Consider the following 20305-nt stretch of genomic DNA (forward strand, 5'->3'; position numbering starts at 1 on the left):
TCTTAGGCTTGTTCATTTCTCCACATTGTTTTGGTCTGGATTGTTTTAAAAGATACCTTCTTGAAGTACGGGAGTATTGTAAAGATTCTGTTCCACTGAAGAGTATTTTGTCAGAGTCCTTTGATAGAAAGGAAACCTCTCTAAAGCAGTCTACTCTTATGAAAATGCTTGTAATAGAGGCCAGTTCTGAGAATGTAAATATCTTGATTACCATTTACGAAAATGTCAATTTCTAAAGCTGCTTCATTGGTTACTTATATTCTAGAGCCAGAAAGGAACAGGGTATTTCATCCTGCTTCCAGCAGTGGCCAAGACACGTCACAAGTATCTGGTAGAATCCCACAAAATAGCAATGTTCCATGCTACTGACAGTGACTTTCCCTGAATGTGTCTTAATAACAATTTACAGACTTTTCCTCCAGGAACTTGCCCAAACCTTTTGAAAACCCAGATGTGCTAACTGCTTTTACTACAACCTCTGGCAAAGAGTTCCAGATCTTAACTATTCATTGAGGGGCATTTGGGCACTGGGGGGCCACCAGGGCTGAGGGATATGTAATTGGGAGGGTCTTTGGGGTAAAGGGACAATGGGAGGAGGGAGGGGGTTAGCTGCTAAATTTGCATCAGCCCCTTTAAGAAGTACCCGGGGCATTGGCCCATGCTTAGTGGCCCGATTCTCCTAGCCAAGAAAACTAACAGCGGCTTTTTGTTGATGTTATTTTTTCCAAAATAAGGCAGCTTGCAGTGTTCACCACAAGTTGCATTATTCAAATTACAGAACAATTAGGTGTTTTGCAAGCATCTGCAAACTTTGCATTTCATTACTATGCACCCCACGATACTTTAACATGTTACAGTAATATAACACACGTTATTGCCCTTCAACATGTGTAAGGGGTCAAATAAAAACAATGCAAGTTATTACCATAATGCAGCTTAGTAGCTTCCCTCCTTATTGGTATGGCTGAATTGGGTTTTTGCTGTTGTGCATAAATCTCCTTGCAAGGTATAAATTGGACCATCTGGTATTATCAGTTTTGCTTCTCTGAAAACCAAAAGCAGGATCTAAAATCTCTAAACTTTCAGAAAAGGATGTCAAGAAAGAAAGAGACTGAAACACCCAGACTGAGTTCAGTTGGCATGTCTGATTTATAAAACCATCACCTCCCACTCCCACTGCACTTATGTGAAAACCCAGGAAGAGACATAGATCTTGCAAAGAAGAAATCACAAACAGATTGCCTTCTTTGTTCATGATAGACTATTTATTGTGCCAAGTAAGGATCTGACCTTCTCTTGCTCTTGGTTTGGGGATTCATTTACTGCAGCCTGTTGTAATGTGCTGGGTGCTCAATTATCTGTCCTGGCTGCTTCATGTCCATGCAAATTGGAATGGCTTCTCTGGAGTCATAAAGCAACACAACATGCCCTAAGTATGTTAGCAAAAATTCATGGATACACCGTTACAGCCTGATATGTTGATCTGCTGTAGAAATAATCCTTTTCAGGAAAACAATTGTATATTATGCACTTGCAAAACAGGATTACTTCAGCCTAGATTATATATTTTTTCCACAATACATTATAACAAGACTAGCCACCTGTCCCTACTCTAACTGGACAACCTCTTTTCCAGATATCGGTCCAAAAGTAACTATTTCTGTTTCCATTATTTAGGAAGATGAATTTTCCATGTTTTTCTGATTCATGTAGGGAGATTTCAATCATTATGCATGATCTGCAAAGTACAAGCATCCCTTTTTATTATTTTACCCAGAGGTCTGGTTCTGCTGTTCCTGCTGTTCCTGCTGACTTCTGATCCATGAGGATCTGTCACTATTAAGAGTGCAAGAAAGAATTCTGCATGCATGCATTAGATAAAATTACAAAGGAGTGTATTGTTTTTAATGTGGTCCCTTAGTATTAGGGTTTACCAGACGTGGGACCCCCCCCCCCCCCCACATCCAATCTAGTTTTCAGGATATACACAATGAAGACATGAGGTAAATTTGCTGGAGAATCAGTACTGTATATGCAAATTTATCTCATGTCTCTTCACACTAAGGAAATCTGAAATGTATACTTTGCTCTGTCTAGGGCAAAAGCAGGGGGAGGTGATAGGACAAAACAAAGTGATGGTTACAGTTTATATCAGTACAGAACTTGGAGGTAGGACGTGGGGGTTGGATATTGGACTTACGGAGTCTTAAGACCCAATACTCAGAAAATGCTGAGCTCCTAAATTTGTGCTCCTGAGTTAGCCTCTTAAATTGAGCCCTATTTTCAGCCATAGTTAGGATCATATCTTTTCAGCTGAAAATTCAGTCTAATTTAGGAGCTTACAAGTTATGCTCATAAATTTAGGCCTATCATTTGTTTGCTTAGTGCTGAAAATAAATGCTAACCTCCTAACTTCTTTTCCCCACCCTAAAACCTGCCCCGTTGCCACCCAATTTGTGCTTCTAGATTTAAGACTTTAGAGAAAGTTTGAGTAAAAATGTATGCACCCAGCCCTAGTAACTTTTCAAAGAGGCCAATTTATAAGCCTAGCTCTCAAAAGTTAGGAGCATAAACTCACTGAATATTGGCCCCTTAGGGCTAGATTCAATATATGACGCCAAAAAAAATTGGCTCCAAAAAATGCTATTCTATAAGTCATGCTTAAAGTTAGGCGTGGTTTATAGAATAGCGCTTACAGCCAGGAATCATGCCTAACTCTAGGTGTGGCCATTTTCACCACTGAAATGTGATACAAATGTACGCGTTTAAATTAGGCGCATATCCCCGTTATTCTATAACATTGTGCTTTAATTGTAGGAATGCCCCTGTTATGCCCATGACCCTCCCTTTTTCATACCTCCTTTTTCAGGTCACTTGTAAATTTCAGGCATAGATCCTGTGCCTAAATGTATGCATGTAAATGCTAATTAAATCTAATTAATGCCAATAATTGCTTCTTAAAAAGCCAATTATTAGTACAAAATAGTCCATCATTCAATTAAATTGGACATGCCCAAATTTGTGCATGCATTTTTTGGTGACTTTTATAGAATTAGGGGGTTAATGCTCATCTACTCTGCTTGAGAACAAAAAAAAACAACTGACTTGGATAAGCAATGATAGCCTACAAGGTTGCACACTGTAAACACAATAGTTTGAGAATATGAAAACCAATGCAGAAGAAACAATGATATCGGACTTGTCCGGTGCCTCAGTGGCAGTGTATTGATTTTCATATGCACAAACTATTGTGTTTACAATGTGCAACCTTGTAGGCTATCATTGCTTATCCAAGTCAGTTTTGTAATTGTGTCTAATGTATGCATAACAGAATTCTTTATTCCACTCTTCATGATGACTCAGATACTCACTGAATATGTCCGCACATGTCCTTTCGTACATCAAGTCCTATGTACTTGTGGTGAATATGGGCCTTTTAATGATTTGAGAGACTTCTAGGCCTGTGCATGGAAAAATCTTTTTATTTCGTCTTTCATTCCATTTTCTATGGATTTATTTGTTGTCATGTTCGTTTTGTTTCATTTCTGGCACTTTAACTATGCTAAATCATAGTAATATAGTATATGATGGCAGATAAAGACCTGCACGGTCCATCCAGTCTGACCAATAAGGCAGCGAGAGCAGCACCTGCCACTCTATGCAGGTTACACTCCATCACGATCAAATACTGCATCACCAATAGGGCAGTCGCACAATCATGGAAGAGTGGATTTATAATTTTGGTTGCATCATAGTCACATTCATTGTCAATGCTTGATAAAGTTAGCAATCCAAGAATGTTGCAAACTGACATTTTACTCGCTATCAACCTTAAGGTGTCTACCCTCCCCCTCTGCCACCCATTGTCCACTTCAAGCTGTTTTTTGCTTGTGCCTCAGTAAATTGCGGAATACGTCTTCCTTGGGTTTGTGCTTTGTTAACAGAAATTCATTTAGATCAGTGAAACTCAACATTTCTTATATTTCAGGGGTTCTTAACCCAGTCCTCGGGACACATCCAGCCACAGGTTTTCAGGATACCCACAATGAATATGCATGAGATAAATTTGCATGCAGTATCTCCATTGTATGCAAATCTCTCTCATTCATATTCATTGTGAGTATCCTGAAAAACTGGCTAGGTGTGTCCCGAGGACTGGGTTGAGACACAATTGTCAGACAACGTTCATGTGTGTATCATACTGAACATACAACTTGAAGTTGAAAAAAGAAAAAAAAATCCCTATATATCACTTCATTAATGTAAGGGAAATGCAACAGTGGTGACTGCCAAGGTAGAGGAGAGGGCCAGAGGCCTAGTTTGACTGTTTCATTTGGGGGGCAAAGGTTGGGATGTGGCACATTAGCATATCATTTGCATACAAACATCTCATACATATTCATTATGTTATTTAAAAAAGGACAAAAACAGATTGAATAGGAAGCCAGTATATCAAAACAGTGAAGATTTTATGTATATATAAATTTCACATTCACATCAATTAGCAAATGGAGGACACACTTTCCCGGTCCCTCTCTCATAGGCCTGACACCACCACTTTCACTTTTTCTCCTTCTCCAAAGCTCAGCTCTTTCTCCCTTCCTCCCCCACCTTACCCAGCACTTCCTGCCTCTCCCCAATGTGGACCTTAGAAGTACATAGGCTCTAGATGTAGAAATGCAGTATTGGGGAGGCAAAATGGCTGACACTGGTAGCAGTGGCGTTCCTAGGGGGGCTGACACCCGGGGCGGATCGCCGATGCGCCCCGCCCCCCGGGTGCAGCGCCCCCCCCCCCCCCGGATGGAGCGCGGACCCCCCCGGCGAAAGGACACCCCTGTGAAGGAACTCCCTCCCGGGTGCACACCGCTGGGGGGGTGCTGTGCGCGCCTGTCCTCCATTGTTCCATGCTTCTTCTCTGCCCCGGAACAGGAAGTAACCTGTTCCGGGGCAGAGAAGAAGCATGGAACAATGGAGGACAGGCGCACGTGGCACCCCCCCAGCGGCGTGCACCCGGGGCGGACCGCACCTACCGCCCCCCCCCCCTAGGAATGCCACTGACTGGTAGCAAGTAGTAATGTCTTCAGATGGCTTAGTTCTATGTATTCCAGACCCTCACCCCATACAAAATAGGGGACCACAAAAAAACAAACTGAAATGGAGACCCCATTCCCCTCAGCCAAAGAAAGGTAGACTCTATAAGCAGTGCAATTCTGGTAAAAGAAACAGAAATGTATTTTCTCCTGTACTCTGCTGAAAACCCCAAAATTGATAAGATGTACATTTCTCAAAATGTACACATTCCAATCATTAAGGCACATTAATGATTAGCTTGCACTAAATGATAAGATGTCCACAGGGATATAAGGGGCATCTTATCATTTTAGCATGTGCTAAATCTGTTAGCGTGCCTTAGTAAATAGACCCCTAAAAGAATTAAATAAAAATAATTTTTTCTACCTTTGTTGTCTGAGCACTTCTCTAATTGGGTTGGTCCTAATCTGTTTCACTTTTTGTCTCGGTCTTCTCCTAAATTCTTTTCCAGGTCTGCCTTTCCATTTTTTTCTCTGTTCTCTTGTCCTTCCCTATATCCATCTGGCACTGATCTTTCTTTTTCACGATTCTTTTCTCACTTTTCTCGTCTTCTCTGCCTCTATACAGTGGTGTGCTGGAGCCGGCTCGCACCGGCTCGCAAGAGCCGGTTGTTAACTTTGCTCGGCTCTTGCGAGCCGGTTGTTGAAACGCGCGAGCCGGCTCTTCTCCTCCCTCCCGATCCGGTCCTGTCTCTCCCTCCCGATCCCTCACGTCACCGACCCGACCTGACTCTTCGCATTCTTCGGGGCACCCGCTGCCAGAATTGACTCTCCCCTGCTGGCGCTGCCGGTTCGCACTTTAAAAATGGCCGCCGAGACTTCCAGAGGCGGCCTTGCGAGACTTCTGCTGAAGTCTCGGCGGCCATTTTGAAGCGCGAACAGGCCGCAAGCGCCAGTGGGGGAGAGTCAGTTCTGGCAGCGGGCAGGCAAGACTGCCTGCCCCGAAGAATGCGAAGAGACAGGTCGGGTCGGTGACGTGAGGGATCGGGAGGGAGGGACCGAATCGGATCGGGAGGGAGCGGGGAGGAGAATTCGCCAACAATTCAGGAGGGGGTGGCAGGGGAGAGAAGGGAGTCGCTGGACATTTGTGGATGGAGGGGAAAGGAGGGTCACTGAGTATGGCTGGGTGCATGCAGGGCAGGGGAGAGGAGGCAGGAGGGTCACTGCTTGACATGGGTGGATGGAGGGCAGGGGAAAGGGGGGGTCACTGGGTATGGGTGCATGCAGGGCAGGGGAGAGGAGGGTCACTTCTGGACATGGGTGCATGCAGGGCAGGGGAGAGGAGGCAGGAGGGTCACTGCTGGACATGGGTGGATGGAGCGCAGGGGAAAGGAGGGTCACTGGGTATGGGTGCATGCAGGGCAGGGGAGAGGAGGGTTGCTGGGCATGGGTGCATGCAGGGTCACTGGACATGGGTGGATGGAGGGCAGGGGAGAGGAGGGTCACTGGGTATGGGTGCATGGAGAGCAGGGGAGAGGAGGGTCGCTGGGTGCATGCAGGGCAGGGGGAGAGAAGGGTCACTGGACATGGGTGGATGGAGAGGGGGGGAGAGAGAAGAAATGCTGAACGTGGATGGAGGGGAGGGAAGAGTGAAGAAGGAGATGAGATGAGGGAAAAGAAAGAGAGGAGAAAAACTGCACATGGATAAAGAAAATAGGCAGAAGCTGAGGACCAGAAATGAAGAAGAAAGGAGGAAAGAAATAAATGGAAAGGAAGCCCTGGAAACGGAGTTAAGAGGACAGATAGCAGCAGAATCGGATACTGGGCCAGCATGATCAGAAAAACAGTCACCAGACAACAAAGGTAGAAAAAAAATCATTTTATTTTCATTATAGTGTTTGGAATATGTTCACTTTGAGAATCAGGTGCTCAACATTAAAAGTTTATATTTATTTACTTATTTATGGCATTTTATCGCACATTAAACATGAATTAGATTGGAACCTGGGATCATTTAATTTTTTTTTCCTGAAGTAATGCATTGTCCCCCCCCCCCAGGCTCTCTCCCCGGCTATAGCCAGCTCTGCAATCTGGGGGGGGGGGGCGCAGAGGGGGATGGGGGGATGCAGAGGGGGACGGGGGGGGGGCGCAGAGGGGGACCGGGGAGAGAGCCTGTTGTTAAACATTTACCAGCACACCACTGCCTCTATATCAACCTATATATGATTTTTACTCCTCATTCTCCCCCTCTCATCCTCTAGCCTAGTTTCCATTTTACCTCTCATCTACCTACCAGCCTTTCCCCTCTCTAGCAACCAATTGCACTCTGTCTTTCTGTCTACATACAATTCTAATAAATTAAGAAGGTAATCTCCTCCTGCCTTTATTGTTTACTTAACAAAAACATAAAAATGAAGGAGATATAAGAACACAACTAGCGTTTTCTATGACCTATAGATCTCATAATCACTTAGATAAAGAGGTGTTGCCTCAAAAACCCCCGGCTACGTATCAAACAAGCTCACGGGGGCTGGGCTGTTTCATCACTGGCAAACACCCCATGTATAAGGTTATTCTTTTTACATATATATATCCATTTCTTCTATCGTTAATATTTAAGAGCTATTTAGCTACTTAGCTTTTAAAGAAGTCCCGTGATGTTTATTTTTTTCTTTTCTGATTAGACGCCAAGCAAGACCATTTTTCTGTCTACATAAACATCATATGAAGGATGACAATACCAACTAGGATGTCACCTCTGCGGGACAGCACTTTACAAAATCAAAACACTGCATGAATGATTTTATGGTGAGAATACTGAAAGGAAACTAATTCAGGAATGCAAGACCTATGAAGTCAAAATGAAATTTTTTGACACCCACCAGACAGCACTTAACAAAGATCTGGGTTTTCTATCCCATTTTAAACCATAAAATTTTACTGCCTTGTCACCTTCTTATCACCCACCCATTTCTCACCTAACCCACCCCACCCTCTTTCTGTGAGATTGTCATTGGAATGCTTTGTGTTTCACTTATATCAGGGGTTTTCAACCCAGTATTCAGGGCACACCCAGCCAGTCGGGGGTTTCAGGATATCCCCCCCCCCCCCCCCCCCCCCCCCCCCCCACGAGGACTGGGTTGCAAACATCTGACTTATGCATTCTGATATTTGTCAGCATTTGCTTATTTCTGATCTGAAGAAGAAGGGGTACCTTCAAAAGCTAATCAAGAAATGGATTAAGTTAGTCCAATAACAAAGGTGTCATCTTATCTTCTTTTTCTATGTTTTGTCTCATTTCCATTTATGATTAAAACTATGATCTGAACACTAATTTCTAAGTTTCTGTTCAGGGTTTGTATTCAGTGTAGCCTATTGCTCTCTTCCATTTGGACCTCCTGCAGCTGTCTTGTGTCTTTTCATACAAGACTCTGGAGTTTTAAAAGCTCTTGTTTTCTTGTTGCTAAGACACCAGCACTTGACCGACATCTTTGATGTGACAAGCATCTTTAATAGTTACCCAAATTTGAAAACCACAGCTCCATCTAGTGGTAGTAGACTTTTAGCTACTTAGAGCTGTAGATTAAGGTTGTCATAGCATTATAATCCAAACTTTTGCGTTTTTATATGTTTTCCCCCTTGCTGGTCACAATTTTCTTTAATGTTTCCATATTTTCTACTAATCTTTTGTTGTGATGTAACATTTCTAATGCAGGAAGCAAGCAAACAACTTTTAGATACCTTTCTTAACAGTCTGAAAATCGCAGTACAGTATTTTGAAGATACAGGGGCCAATGCAGTAACCTTACATTAAAACTCAGCACACCATTTCCTAATACAAGTCTAACAAAAAAAAAACCTTTGCTCCCCAATGCAGTAAGCAAATAGCAGGCAAATAAGCAGAGCACAAGAAATGTCTGCAATGACCTGTTCCTTGCCAAATCCAAAGGTCAGTACTTCATCCTTATCCTCCTTGACCTATCTGCCGCTTTTGACACTGTCAATCACAATTTACTTCTTGCCACACTGTCCTCATCTGGGTTCCAGGGCTCTGTCCTTTCTTGGTTTTCCTCTTATCTCTCCCACTGTACCTTCAGAGTACACTCTCATGGCTCTTCCTCCACCCCCATCCCGCTCTCTGTTGGAGTTCCTCAAGGATCTGTCCTTGGACCCCTTCTTTTTTCAATCTACACCTCTTCCCTGGGCTCGCTGATCTCATCTCATGGTTTCCAGTATCATCTTTATGCTGACGACACCCAGCTTTACCTCTCCACACCAGACATCACTGCGGAAACCCAGGCCAAAGTATCGGCCTGCTTGTCCGACATTGCTGCCTGGATGTCCAACCGCCACCTGAAGCTGAACATGGCCAAGACCGAGCTTATTGTTTTCCCACCCAAACCCACTTCTCCTCGCCCTCCACTCTCTATCTCAGTTGACAACACCCTCATCGTCCCTGTCTCATCTGCCCGCAACCTTGGAGTCATCTTCGACTCCTCCCTCTCCTTCTCTGCGCATATCCAGCAGATAGCCAAGACCTGTCGCTTCTTCCTCTACAACATTAGCAAAATTCGCCCTTTCCTCTCTGAGCACACCACCCGAACTCTCATCCACTCTCTCATTACCTCTCGCCTTGACTACTGCAACCTACTCCTCACTGGCCTCCCACTTTGCCACCTATCCCCCCTTCAGTCCATTCAGAACTCTGCTGCATGTCTTATCTTCCGCCTGGACCGTTATACTCACATCACCCCTCTCCTCAAATCACTTCACTGGCTTCCGATCAGGTACCACATACAGTTCAAGCTTCTCCTTCTAACCTACAAATGCACTCGATCTGCTGCCCCTCCTTACCTTTCTACCCTCATCTCCCCTTACGTTCCTACCCGTAACCTCCAATCTCAAGACAAATCCCTCCTTTCAGTACCCTTCTCCACCACCACCAACTCCAGGCTCTGCCCTTTCTGCCTCGCCTCACCCCATGCCTGGAATAAACTCCTTGAGCCCATACGCCAGGCCCCCTCCCTGCCCATCTTCAAATCCTTGCTGAAAGTCCATCTCTTCAAGGTCGCCTTTGGCACCTAACCACTATTCAAGAAATCTAGACTGCCCCAACTTGTCATTTTGTCCTTTAGATTGTAAGCTCCTTTGAGCAGGGACTGTCCTTTTTGTTAAACTGTACAGCGCTGCGTAAACCTAGTAGCGCTATAGAAATGTCAAGTAGTAGTAGTCAGGGGCGTATCTGGACTCCGGCGGTAGGGGGGGCCAGAGCCAGAGGGAGGGGGCACATTTTAGCGCCCCCCCCCCCGCCCCCCCCGCCGCCGCCGCCGCCGCCGCGCCCCCACCGCCACCAATAACTTAGTCTCTCCACCCCCCTCCCGCCGCCAACCCTCCCCCGCTGCCGTTCTTACTTTTGCTGGCGGGGGACCCCAAGCCGAGGTCTGCTTCCACCTGCCGCTGCCTTCAAAACTTCTTCTTCAGCCGGCGGGGGACCCCAAACCCCCGCCAGCCGCCCCGCGCTGTTTAAAATTCATCTTCGGCCTCCGTGGCCGTGCTGCTGGGATAGGCGGCGCTGTTGAAATCCACTTCGGAGTCTGACGTCGCAGCACGTACAACGTACAACGACGTCAGACTCCGAAGTGGATTTCAACAGCGCCGCCTATCCCAGCAGCACGGCCACGGAGGCCGAAGATGAATTTTAAACAGCGCGGGGCGGCTGGCGGGGGTTTGGGGTCCCCCGCCGGCTGAAGAAGAAGTTTTGAAGGCAGCGGCAGGTGGAAGCAGACCTCGGCTGGCGGGGGTTGGGGTCCCCCGCCAGCAAAAGTAAGAACGGCAGCGGGGGAGGGTTGATGGCGGTAGGGGGGTCCAGGGCAAAATCTGCGGGGGCCCAGGCCCCTGAGGCCCCACGCAGATACGCCCCTGGTAGTAGTAGTAAATGTGTGCTAAAATGAAAGAACACACCACATATGCAAATGGGTCTCCTCTAATTGCAACTAAGTCTTGTGAATGCATGTGCATGCAATCCAAGTGTCAACAACTATTTGTCAACAAGCCAGTGTGTTACTCTTTGTTCTGCACACCTCCCCACAGCTCTGTCATTTTTTTTAAAGAACTATGCTCTTTATGGAAGCCAGAAAAAAGTTGTGGGTGCTTTTACTCACAGTAAAGGGAAGAAATGGCATAAAATCTTCATTAATGCTATCACAGAATAACAAGCTAACTTTTTACTGCTCCTCAGCCCTTGCATTAAAGTCCTGGCATTGCATTCAGCCTTCTTGTTGTTTGTGTGCATCTCTGATGAAAAGTCAATAACTCATTATTATGGATTTAAATGTGCTGTGCACTGTCTACCTGAGGCTTTGCACACAGCTTATGCATAAAGGGAACGGGGATGGGACTTGATATACTTTCTGTAGTTACAATCAAAGTGATTTATTTTTGTTACATTTGTACCCTGCGCTTTCCCACTCATGGCAGGCTCAATGTGGCTAACATGGGGCAATGGAGGGTTAAGTGACTTGCCCAGAGTCACAAGGAGCTTCCTGTGCCTAAAGTGGGAATCGAACTCAGTTCCCCAGGACCAAAATCCAGCACCCTAACCACTAGGCCACTCCTCCATTTTATACCTTGGGCAATAGAGGATTAAGTGGCTTTCCCAGAGTCACAAAGAGCTGCACTAGGAATCAAACCCAGTTCACCGGGCTCAAAGCCTACTGCACTAACCACTAGGCTACTCCTCCACTCAAATTAAAGTACACACAAAACTAGAGGCAAAAATCGAACATTCTATACTGCATTGGCCCCGTAGTTCTTTTTAACTGTCTCCTGTAAATACATTTTGGAGACACTCTGAGAAAAGTTATTGAATGATAGAAACATATTTCTAATAAAAATGACACTTCTGATGTTCATGACTTTCTCCTCTACACTTATCAATTAAAAAAATAGTTATATAAGGAAAGATTTGTAGAGAAATCTTGGTTGCTTGGCAATTCCTATGTGAACTATCATAATATTACAATTTCATCACTTTGATTTGTGATTTTCTTCTTTTAATTCATATTTCTTTGGTGTTAAGGGTAGGAGGAGCCTTGTCTGTTTGGCTTTCATTCAGTGCGAACCAGCTTTTACTGGGCTATGACACCACCTGCCTTCATTCACAATAAGCCTCTTCTTTCATCCTGCCCCTCTCCCACTTTCAAGCCCTCGACACCCTTGTCTAGTATATTCATTGTGACTGCACTGCTTGGTCAGGGACCAATGACAAGCCCAGTGCTTCCCAAGCCTGATGTTCGAGGCACCCTAGCCACTGCCACTCAGGTTTTCAGTGTATCCACAATGAATATTCATAAGATAGATTTGCATGCAATGGAGACAGTACATGCAAATCTATCTAATGAATATTCATTATGGGTATCCCCGCTGGGGTGCCTCCAGGACCAGGTTTGGGAACCACTAGACTAGCTATTTCTTAGTTAAATCACTTTGAATATCGAAACCTTGGTTTTCAGGATAAACGCAATGAATAGTTATGGCCAGGGCCGTGCCTAGGGTTTCCGGCGCCCCCCTGCAGTTGGCCCCGCCCCGAAAACGATCGCTACACTACCCGCCCTCTTCTCCCCAGATCCTTTTCCTTTTTTTTTTGTTTAAATTTACCTCTGTCCGGCGGCAGCGTAGCGTTAGTGAGAAGGAGGCGGTGCTGCCCCGCCCCGATGTGTCAGTCTTCCCTTCGCTCAGTGTCCCGCCTTCTTCTGATGTCATTTCTGATGTCAGAAGAAGGCGGAACTGAGCGAAGGGAAGACTGACACGTCGGGGCGGGGGAGCGCCGCCTCCTCACTAACACTACGCTGCCGCCGGACAGAGGTAAATTTAAACAAAAAAAAAAAAAAAGGAAAAGGATCTGGGGAGAAGAGGGCGAGGTAAGCATGGTGCGGCGGGGTGCCCCCCAGAGGATGGCGCCCTCCTGCCATGCTTACCTCGTTTACCGTGTTGGCACGGCCCTGGTTATGGCATCTGTTTGCATTTATTTGGTCTAATCTGCATATCTTACTTAACCTTTGTGGACTGATATTGTGCACTTCTGTTGTGCAGGCTCCCTTATAGAACAGTTGACTCATGTTACTAGGAAGTGGCTATTAAAAAAAATAATTTGTTGACCAGGAAAGCCAAATTAAAATGAAAGCTTTGTTCCAGTGATACAATGAGACAAAAGAGTTTGTTCGGCATGATGCAGTCACTTGCAGAGGAGAACCTAAAATTCAAGTCACAGGTCTTCTCTTCAATGTTTCAGTGCTGTAACCAGGGATGGACTGATCATACAGGCAATCGGGCAATGCCCGAGGGCCTAATACTTCCCTCTCATATGCCCAGGGCTTTTTTTGGGCCAGTACCTTACTTGCTCCCTGTCCATGACGTCTTAATGGGGGGGTAGCCACAGGTGATGTGGCAACTCCCCCTGGTTTACCTTTCAATTTGTTTCTTTCACACAGCAGCAGCAGCATTTCAAAGAAAGTTGCCTGTGCCGGCCCCGGAGTCTCCTCTCTGCTGCACCCCTGAGGAAACAGGAAGTTGCATCATGGGGTGGGGTGCTGGATAACCGGGGGTGGGGGAAGGTTCAAGAGAGATTGAGATGGGGAGGGAAGTTTAAAAGATAGAAAAGAGAGATATATCTGAGCTGGGCACTGGAAGATTAAAGGCAGGGGGAAAGGAGGCAATGATCCTTTATGCCCGGGGCCCAGGTCACTGTGAGTCTGCCCCTGGCTGTAACCAAAGCCCAGCATGTGATGCCATCCCTAAGCCAGGCAATCATATCCATGTTTCTTTAAGTAAAATGTGGAGAATAACTGGCTCTTATGTGGCATGAGCTTGTTGAATCTTAGTAGAGCAAACAGGTAGTCACATTGAAAAGCCAACATATTTAACTGACCCACTATGATGCCGGGATCCTTTGTTTGCAGCTAGATGGATTCCCTCGTTCCTTCCTGCATCTCGCATTTAGCTCAGCAACAGTCTCCAATTGTGGGCCATAGACAGTAGCTCCCTCAGGGATACACTACTTGTGCCTTTTGAGTCTGTACTGCAGGTGTTGCTATTGAGTGATAGATGGCAGAACTTCCAGTCACAGCCAGCCTGAGGAGCAGAAGCTAGTTTAGAATCTAAAACCAGATCTCACAAATGGCAACATGCAGAATTGTTGCCATAGGCAACAGAATGGAGTGAGCCACTCGGGCCAAAGTCCAACCTATATTTTGCCCAACACAACATTAGCAATTAGAAAGCTTGGGGTAGGGCTGGAGATTGGTTTGTTTGGCCTTTCCAACCCAAATAAAGTGTTCTATTGCTGATGATCATCACTAAGCCATTTGGCCAGCTCTCTCCTCCCCCCCCCTCACAACCGCCTCACATTTCTGAGTATGTGCAGCCCCCCACCTTGAATTTGTTTCATTTTTTCTGATAAGATTTCAGATATAATATAAATGGAAACTTAAGTTATTTATTTATTTATTTGACTTATTTGCTCTGTTTCTATACTTGCTAATATGTGCAGGTCAGGGTGGAGTCTTCTTTCATATATTTGGATCAAATGAGGTTGAGCCATATAGCAGAAATGGAGAAATCTCTACTTTCCCCCTCTGGAACAAAAAAAGTGGTACCTTCCCTGCCAATACATACAGGATACACATAAAACAGTTCGACTTTCTTAATTAAGATGTAATATAAACACATATTCAAACAAAGTGTACCTCAGTTGAGATATACAATATATACCTTAAAACAATATCCTTATTGCACCCTTTCCCCTACCACAAAAAGCAAAACAGTCGGTTGCTGTTCTCCTGCAGAGGAAGACAGTCTTTGGGAAATGAAATTGTCTGGAGTGTGTGTTACAAAAAACCCCCCAAAACTACTACAGTTGAATTGACTGGCATAAAACACAATGCACAAGAATTACTTGGTGGGGGGAGGGCCGGAGAAGGGAGGTGTTGGACAAGACTTCTATTTGTTGTAATCAAGGATCATTAAGGGATTTATAAAGAAAGACCACAGTGTACGGTATGAAACAGCACTGATTTGGTAAAAGGGTCAGTTTCATTTGTGTTTGTCTATTGTCCATTTCCTCAGGAACAAATGTCTTTCAGTGGAACATAGCATGCTAAAAACGTATATTTCCTGCAGGGCAGGAGGCAAAGTGCATTGCAGGGTACAGCCCTTTAAGTGAGCCATATGTTGAATTCCTGTTTGCAGAAGGCTGTAATCAGCAGAGATGCTGTTGTTAGGCAAAGCTGAGGGAAGCGTCCAGTCTTCAAGGTTCATGCTCTAACTCAGATTATTATTTGTAAGGCACACAGAAAGGAACATGTTGGTAATTAAATGATGAGCTATCTGTGGCTTGCACATCCCGAACTATCCTGTCTTCATGAACTCTTCGGAAAGCATGCTGTAAATGGTATTGCGACAAGTGTGACCTATACCTTGGGGAAGGTTAATAGGAACGGGACTTTCTCTTCCTCATTCAGCAGAAAGTATGGCCATTACCATTAGACTCCATTGTCATCCTGGAAGATTTGATTTGCTTTCTTGTTGATTTAAACAAGCTGGAACCTTAGTTTCTGGTGGCTACCACAGCACGAAGCTGGCTTGTGTTTCCTTCTTAAGGGCAGAGGGGAAAGACCTGGAAAGATGTGTCAGGGGTCTGGTTTCTCTTCATAGTAACAGATGGCAGATAAAGACTAGCAAAGGCCCATTTTGCCTGCCCAGCAAAATGGCTAGAGTCATTCCTGCCGCTCTGTGCATGCAAAAGGACATTTTAAAAATCAATCCATAAAAATAATCCCAGCAAACCTGCAGCGAAAGAATGGGCTTGAGGCTCTGTTTAGGACTGCACTTTGAAGCTTAACCGTTTGTGTAAAAGTTTCTTCTTTGTTTTCACCTTTGAGACGATGGCTTCTGAAACTATCCTGACCGTCAAAGGTAATGGGGTCACAAAATTCATAATTAAAAAAAAATCCTTAGCAGGACACAGTTACAAAATAATTCATATGTACAGCAAAACCAGTGCATTTAACAAAATAAAATATATTTTCCCCTCTACAGGTTGTATGAAAAAATATGTAAATGACCATCTGCTCCAAAAAAGTAAAGCTTTTTGATCTAGTGCCAGTATTTTTGTAGCCAACTAAAATTAGCAAAAGCTAAATAAACAAAATGATTTATTTCTGTTAATGAAAAAGAAAACTAGAAAAGTATCCTGGGCTTATATTAATAAATATTTTAAATTTTCTTTTCACTGAATTTTTTTTCTTTACTAATTTTTGAGCTTTTTGCTAGTGAGCATAAGTTCACTAACTAAAGCTTGTTGCCTGGAGTCCATGGAGGTGAAAGAGCTTTTACAATTACTTAGTTCACAGATAATGGTAACAAGGGAAACAGAAAGTTGAAACTGAAAAACATTGCAAAATGATTAAGGAAATATATTCATATAACATATCAAACAAAAGTATTTGGTGGATTTGAGTTGATTGGCCAGGCAAGCTTTTTTTCTTTTGCTTCTCTGTCAAAGGAGTCGTATATAGAGTCTTTGGTTATTGTTTTTGCTGGTGCAGGAATCTCTGATATTCCCACATAATTTTTTTTGGCCATCCTTGAACTGGTTGTAATAGTGTAAGCATTGCTCCTGTAGCATTTCATAGATGACATGCAAAAGGTCTCCTTCATGCCTCGTCTGAAGTTTGCATTGTACACAGAGTACAGGGTGGGCTTGGAGGCAGAAGAACTGAAAGATATCCAGGTGACAACCATGAACACCAAAGAACTCTTCTGGCTGTCCGTCTCATCAGGGTGCCAGAGCTGACCCACATAAAAAGGTAGCCATGACAACAAGAAGATGAAGTTCAACATCAAGAACATCTTGATGGTTTTCACTTTTGTCCTTGGTACTATATTCATTGTCCTTCTCACAGTCCTACCATCAGTACCAATCCTCCAGATATATTTGATGACCTTCTGATAGAACAAAATGATTAGAATGGAGGGGATCAAGAACCCAACCAGGAGATGGATGATGCTGTAGATGGTGCCATCCCAAGTATAAGGCAGGAAAAAGTTGCAGTGGTTGTCCCAGTCCGAGCCATAGAAAAAGAAGGCAGGTGATACAAAAGCAGCATCAAAGATCCATGAGGCCACAATCATTTTCTTGGCTTTTTCCCTGGAAACCTTGAAGCTCAGAGGATACACAATGGTGTAGAACCTATCAAGGCATATGGAGAATAGGACATAGATCTGCACACCAGGGGCAAGAAACTGGAAATATCTGACCAGCTTGCACATGACACTGCCAAGCACCCATCTGCCGGAGGTGAATTGCAGCAGTGCAAAAGGGGTGCTGGCTAGGCTGAGGAGAAGGTCCGCACATGCCATGGATACCACAAAATAGTTGGTGGTAGACTGAGTCCTCCTGCTCCTGTGGATCACTAAGCACACAAGAGAGTTTCCAACCACAGAAACCAGCCAGATGACCCCCAAAATTATGCTTGCGGCAGCTATTTCGCCGGGCAGCAGCGCATGCTGTAAAACTGTGCTATTCTTCTCGGTCCTGCTGTTCTCCTTGTACAGATCAGTCATTTCATTGTCTCCTAGAAGTTTTGAAGAGTCAGTATGGCTGCTGTTTTGTAGGGGTACAAATACTGTTGGCATAGCAAATGAAGGTTTGTCGCCATCCATTCCACGAGCAAACACCATATTCACTTTTTCCTTCTGTGCTCTGTATCAAAAAACAAAGTGGGAAGTCTATCATTAAAACAATTTAATTATGAGCCACCTAAAATTATAATACTTTGGCTCCGAATTATAAAAAAGCTTAAAAACACAGTGGGGAAAAAAAATTGCAGATTGGGCCATAGAAATTAATATGAACAGTTTCTATAAATGAGAAATGGTAGCATGTTCTATTTCTGAAGTGCTGATTAGATGATCCTCTGTATCAGGTTCTGAGTTTCCACTAGTGTATGTGTTCACTGTTAATTGGTTCCCAAATCAATTGAAGGTCTTTATAATTCACTTTATTATAAGGACACCTCAATTTATTTAGCACCCGAGCTGAGCTGGTGAAAAGGATTCAGTGCCAGTTCCATGGAGGTTGTAAAGGAGATAGGACTGAAGGAAGTTTTAATAACGTATTAATAAATTATTATTTAATATTTTAATACTTTTATACAATTTAATAATAATATTTTAATAGTTTTATACAATGAAAAAGTGCTAACATAATTTAGCATATATTATGCACCATTTATCAATAAAAATAAGTGCAGGAGGTATATTGTACACACTTTTCTATACCACATGGAGCAGGCCATCTCTGGAGATGGAAATGGTGGAACATTTTCTTTGTTAACACTGTATGATTGATCACTTGATTGAGCAGATGTATCACACCTTAAGGGGTCCTTTTACTAAGCCACGGTAAAACGTGGCCTGCGGTAGTGTAGGCATATGTATTGGGCACGTGCTAGGCCACTTTTTTAACCACATCTACAAAAAATGGGTTTTTTTTAATGGGATGGGAAAAGGGCTTGCGGTAAAAATGAAACCAGCGTGCATCGAAAACCAACCTGAGCCCTTAACGCCACCCATTGATCTAACAGTAAAGGCTCACACGCTACACGCACAGTGACTGGTTGGTACGCGCCAAGTGCCGATTACCGCTGGAACTGGCGGGCATAAGAGGAATTAAATAAATAATTCATCCAGGCATTCTGTGCACGTGCCAAATCTGAAATTACCACCAGGAGGGCGTGCAGCCTGGCAGTAGTCTCATTTTGGCATGCACTGCATGCGCGTAGAGCCTACCGTGGCGTAATAAAAGGGACCCTTAATGTTTTAAGCCACTAGTAGGTGTTCCATCTAGGACCAACAGTTAATTCGTTTTGCTCTGTTTGGTTTTATATATCATTTTTATGAGTTTTTGTAGAAGATAAAGAAATATGTAAATTGTGCTACATGACAATTGCTAGCTCATTTTTTATAATTTTATTTTTTATCCTTTAGTCGTTCAGTTAATTGTGAATGTGGTCTGGCTCAGTTTATTTCTAACACACTTACCATGTCGTGTTGTTTATATCGTGGATCTAGTTCTCAATATTGTTTTTTTATTATTCTTATATATGTTTGGAAACCGTTAAGGCATAGTTTTGGGGCTTCTTTTACAAAGCTGCACAGCAAATGACAGGAAGCCCATATGAATTATATATAGGAACCTATCAGGCTTATTTTCGAAAGAGAAGGACGCCCATCTTTCGACACAATTCAGAAGATGGGCATCCTTCTCATAGGGTCGCCCAAATCGGCATAATCGAAAGCCGATTTTGGCTGTCCCCAACTGCTTTCCATCATAGGGACGACCAAAGTTCACGGGGGCGTGTCGGAAGCGTAGCGAAGGCAGGACTTGGGTGTGCCTAACACATGGGCGTCCTCTACCCATAATGGAAAAAAAAGGGCATCCCTGACGAGCATTTGGACGACTTTACCTGGTCCTGTTTTTCTTACGACTGAGGCACAAAAAAGTGCCTGAACTGACCAGATGACCACCGGAGAGAATCGGGGATCACCTCCCCTTACTCTCCCAGTGGTCACTAACCCCCTCCCATCCTTAAAAAACAACTTTAAAAATATTTTGTGCCAGCCTCAAATGTCATACTCAGGTGCATTGCAGTAGTATGCAGGTCCCTGGAGCAGTTTTAGTGGGTGCAGTGCACTTTAGGCAGGTGGACCCAGGCCCATGCCCCCCTACCTGTTACACTTGTGGTGGTAAATGTGAGCCCTCCAAAACCCACTGTACCCACATCTAGGTGCCCCCCTTCACCCGTAAGGGCTATGGTAGTGGTGTACAGTTGTGAGTAGTGGGTTTTGGGGGGCTCAGCACACACAGTAAGGGAGCTATGTACCTGGGAGCAATTTCTGAAGTCCACTGCAATGCCCCCTAGGGTGCTCAGTTGGTGTCCTGGCATGTTAGGGGGACCAGTGCACTACAAATGCTGGCTCCTTCCATAACCAAAGGGCTTGCATTTGGTCATTTCTGAGATGGGCGTCCTTAGTTTCCATTATTGCTGAAAATCAGAAATGTCAAGATTTGGGCGTCCCCGACTGTATCAAAATGAAAGATGGATGCCCATCTTGTTTCGATAATACGGGTTTCCCCGTCCCTTCACTGGGACGTTTTGCGAGGATGTCCTCAGCAAAACATGGGCGTCCCTTTCGATTATGCCCCTCCTTGGCAC

The 20305-nt window shown here is 44.3% G+C and overlaps 1 protein-coding gene across 1 annotated transcript; it reads right to left on the reverse strand.

The window, feature by feature from the left end:
- Window positions 1–16517: 16517 nt before the first annotated feature.
- On the reverse strand, window positions 16518–17768 carry GPR19 (G protein-coupled receptor 19). Its single transcript, XM_030215227.1, has one exon. The coding sequence runs from the start codon at window positions 17766–17768 to the stop codon at window positions 16518–16520; it is 1251 nt and encodes a 416-aa protein (XP_030071087.1).
- Between the last annotated feature and the right edge of the window lie 2537 nt (window positions 17769–20305).

The sequence above is a fragment of the Microcaecilia unicolor genome, chromosome 9, assembly GCF_901765095.1.
Source record: "Microcaecilia unicolor chromosome 9, aMicUni1.1, whole genome shotgun sequence".
In the NCBI taxonomy this organism is placed as follows: Eukaryota; Metazoa; Chordata; class Amphibia; order Gymnophiona; family Siphonopidae; genus Microcaecilia; species Microcaecilia unicolor.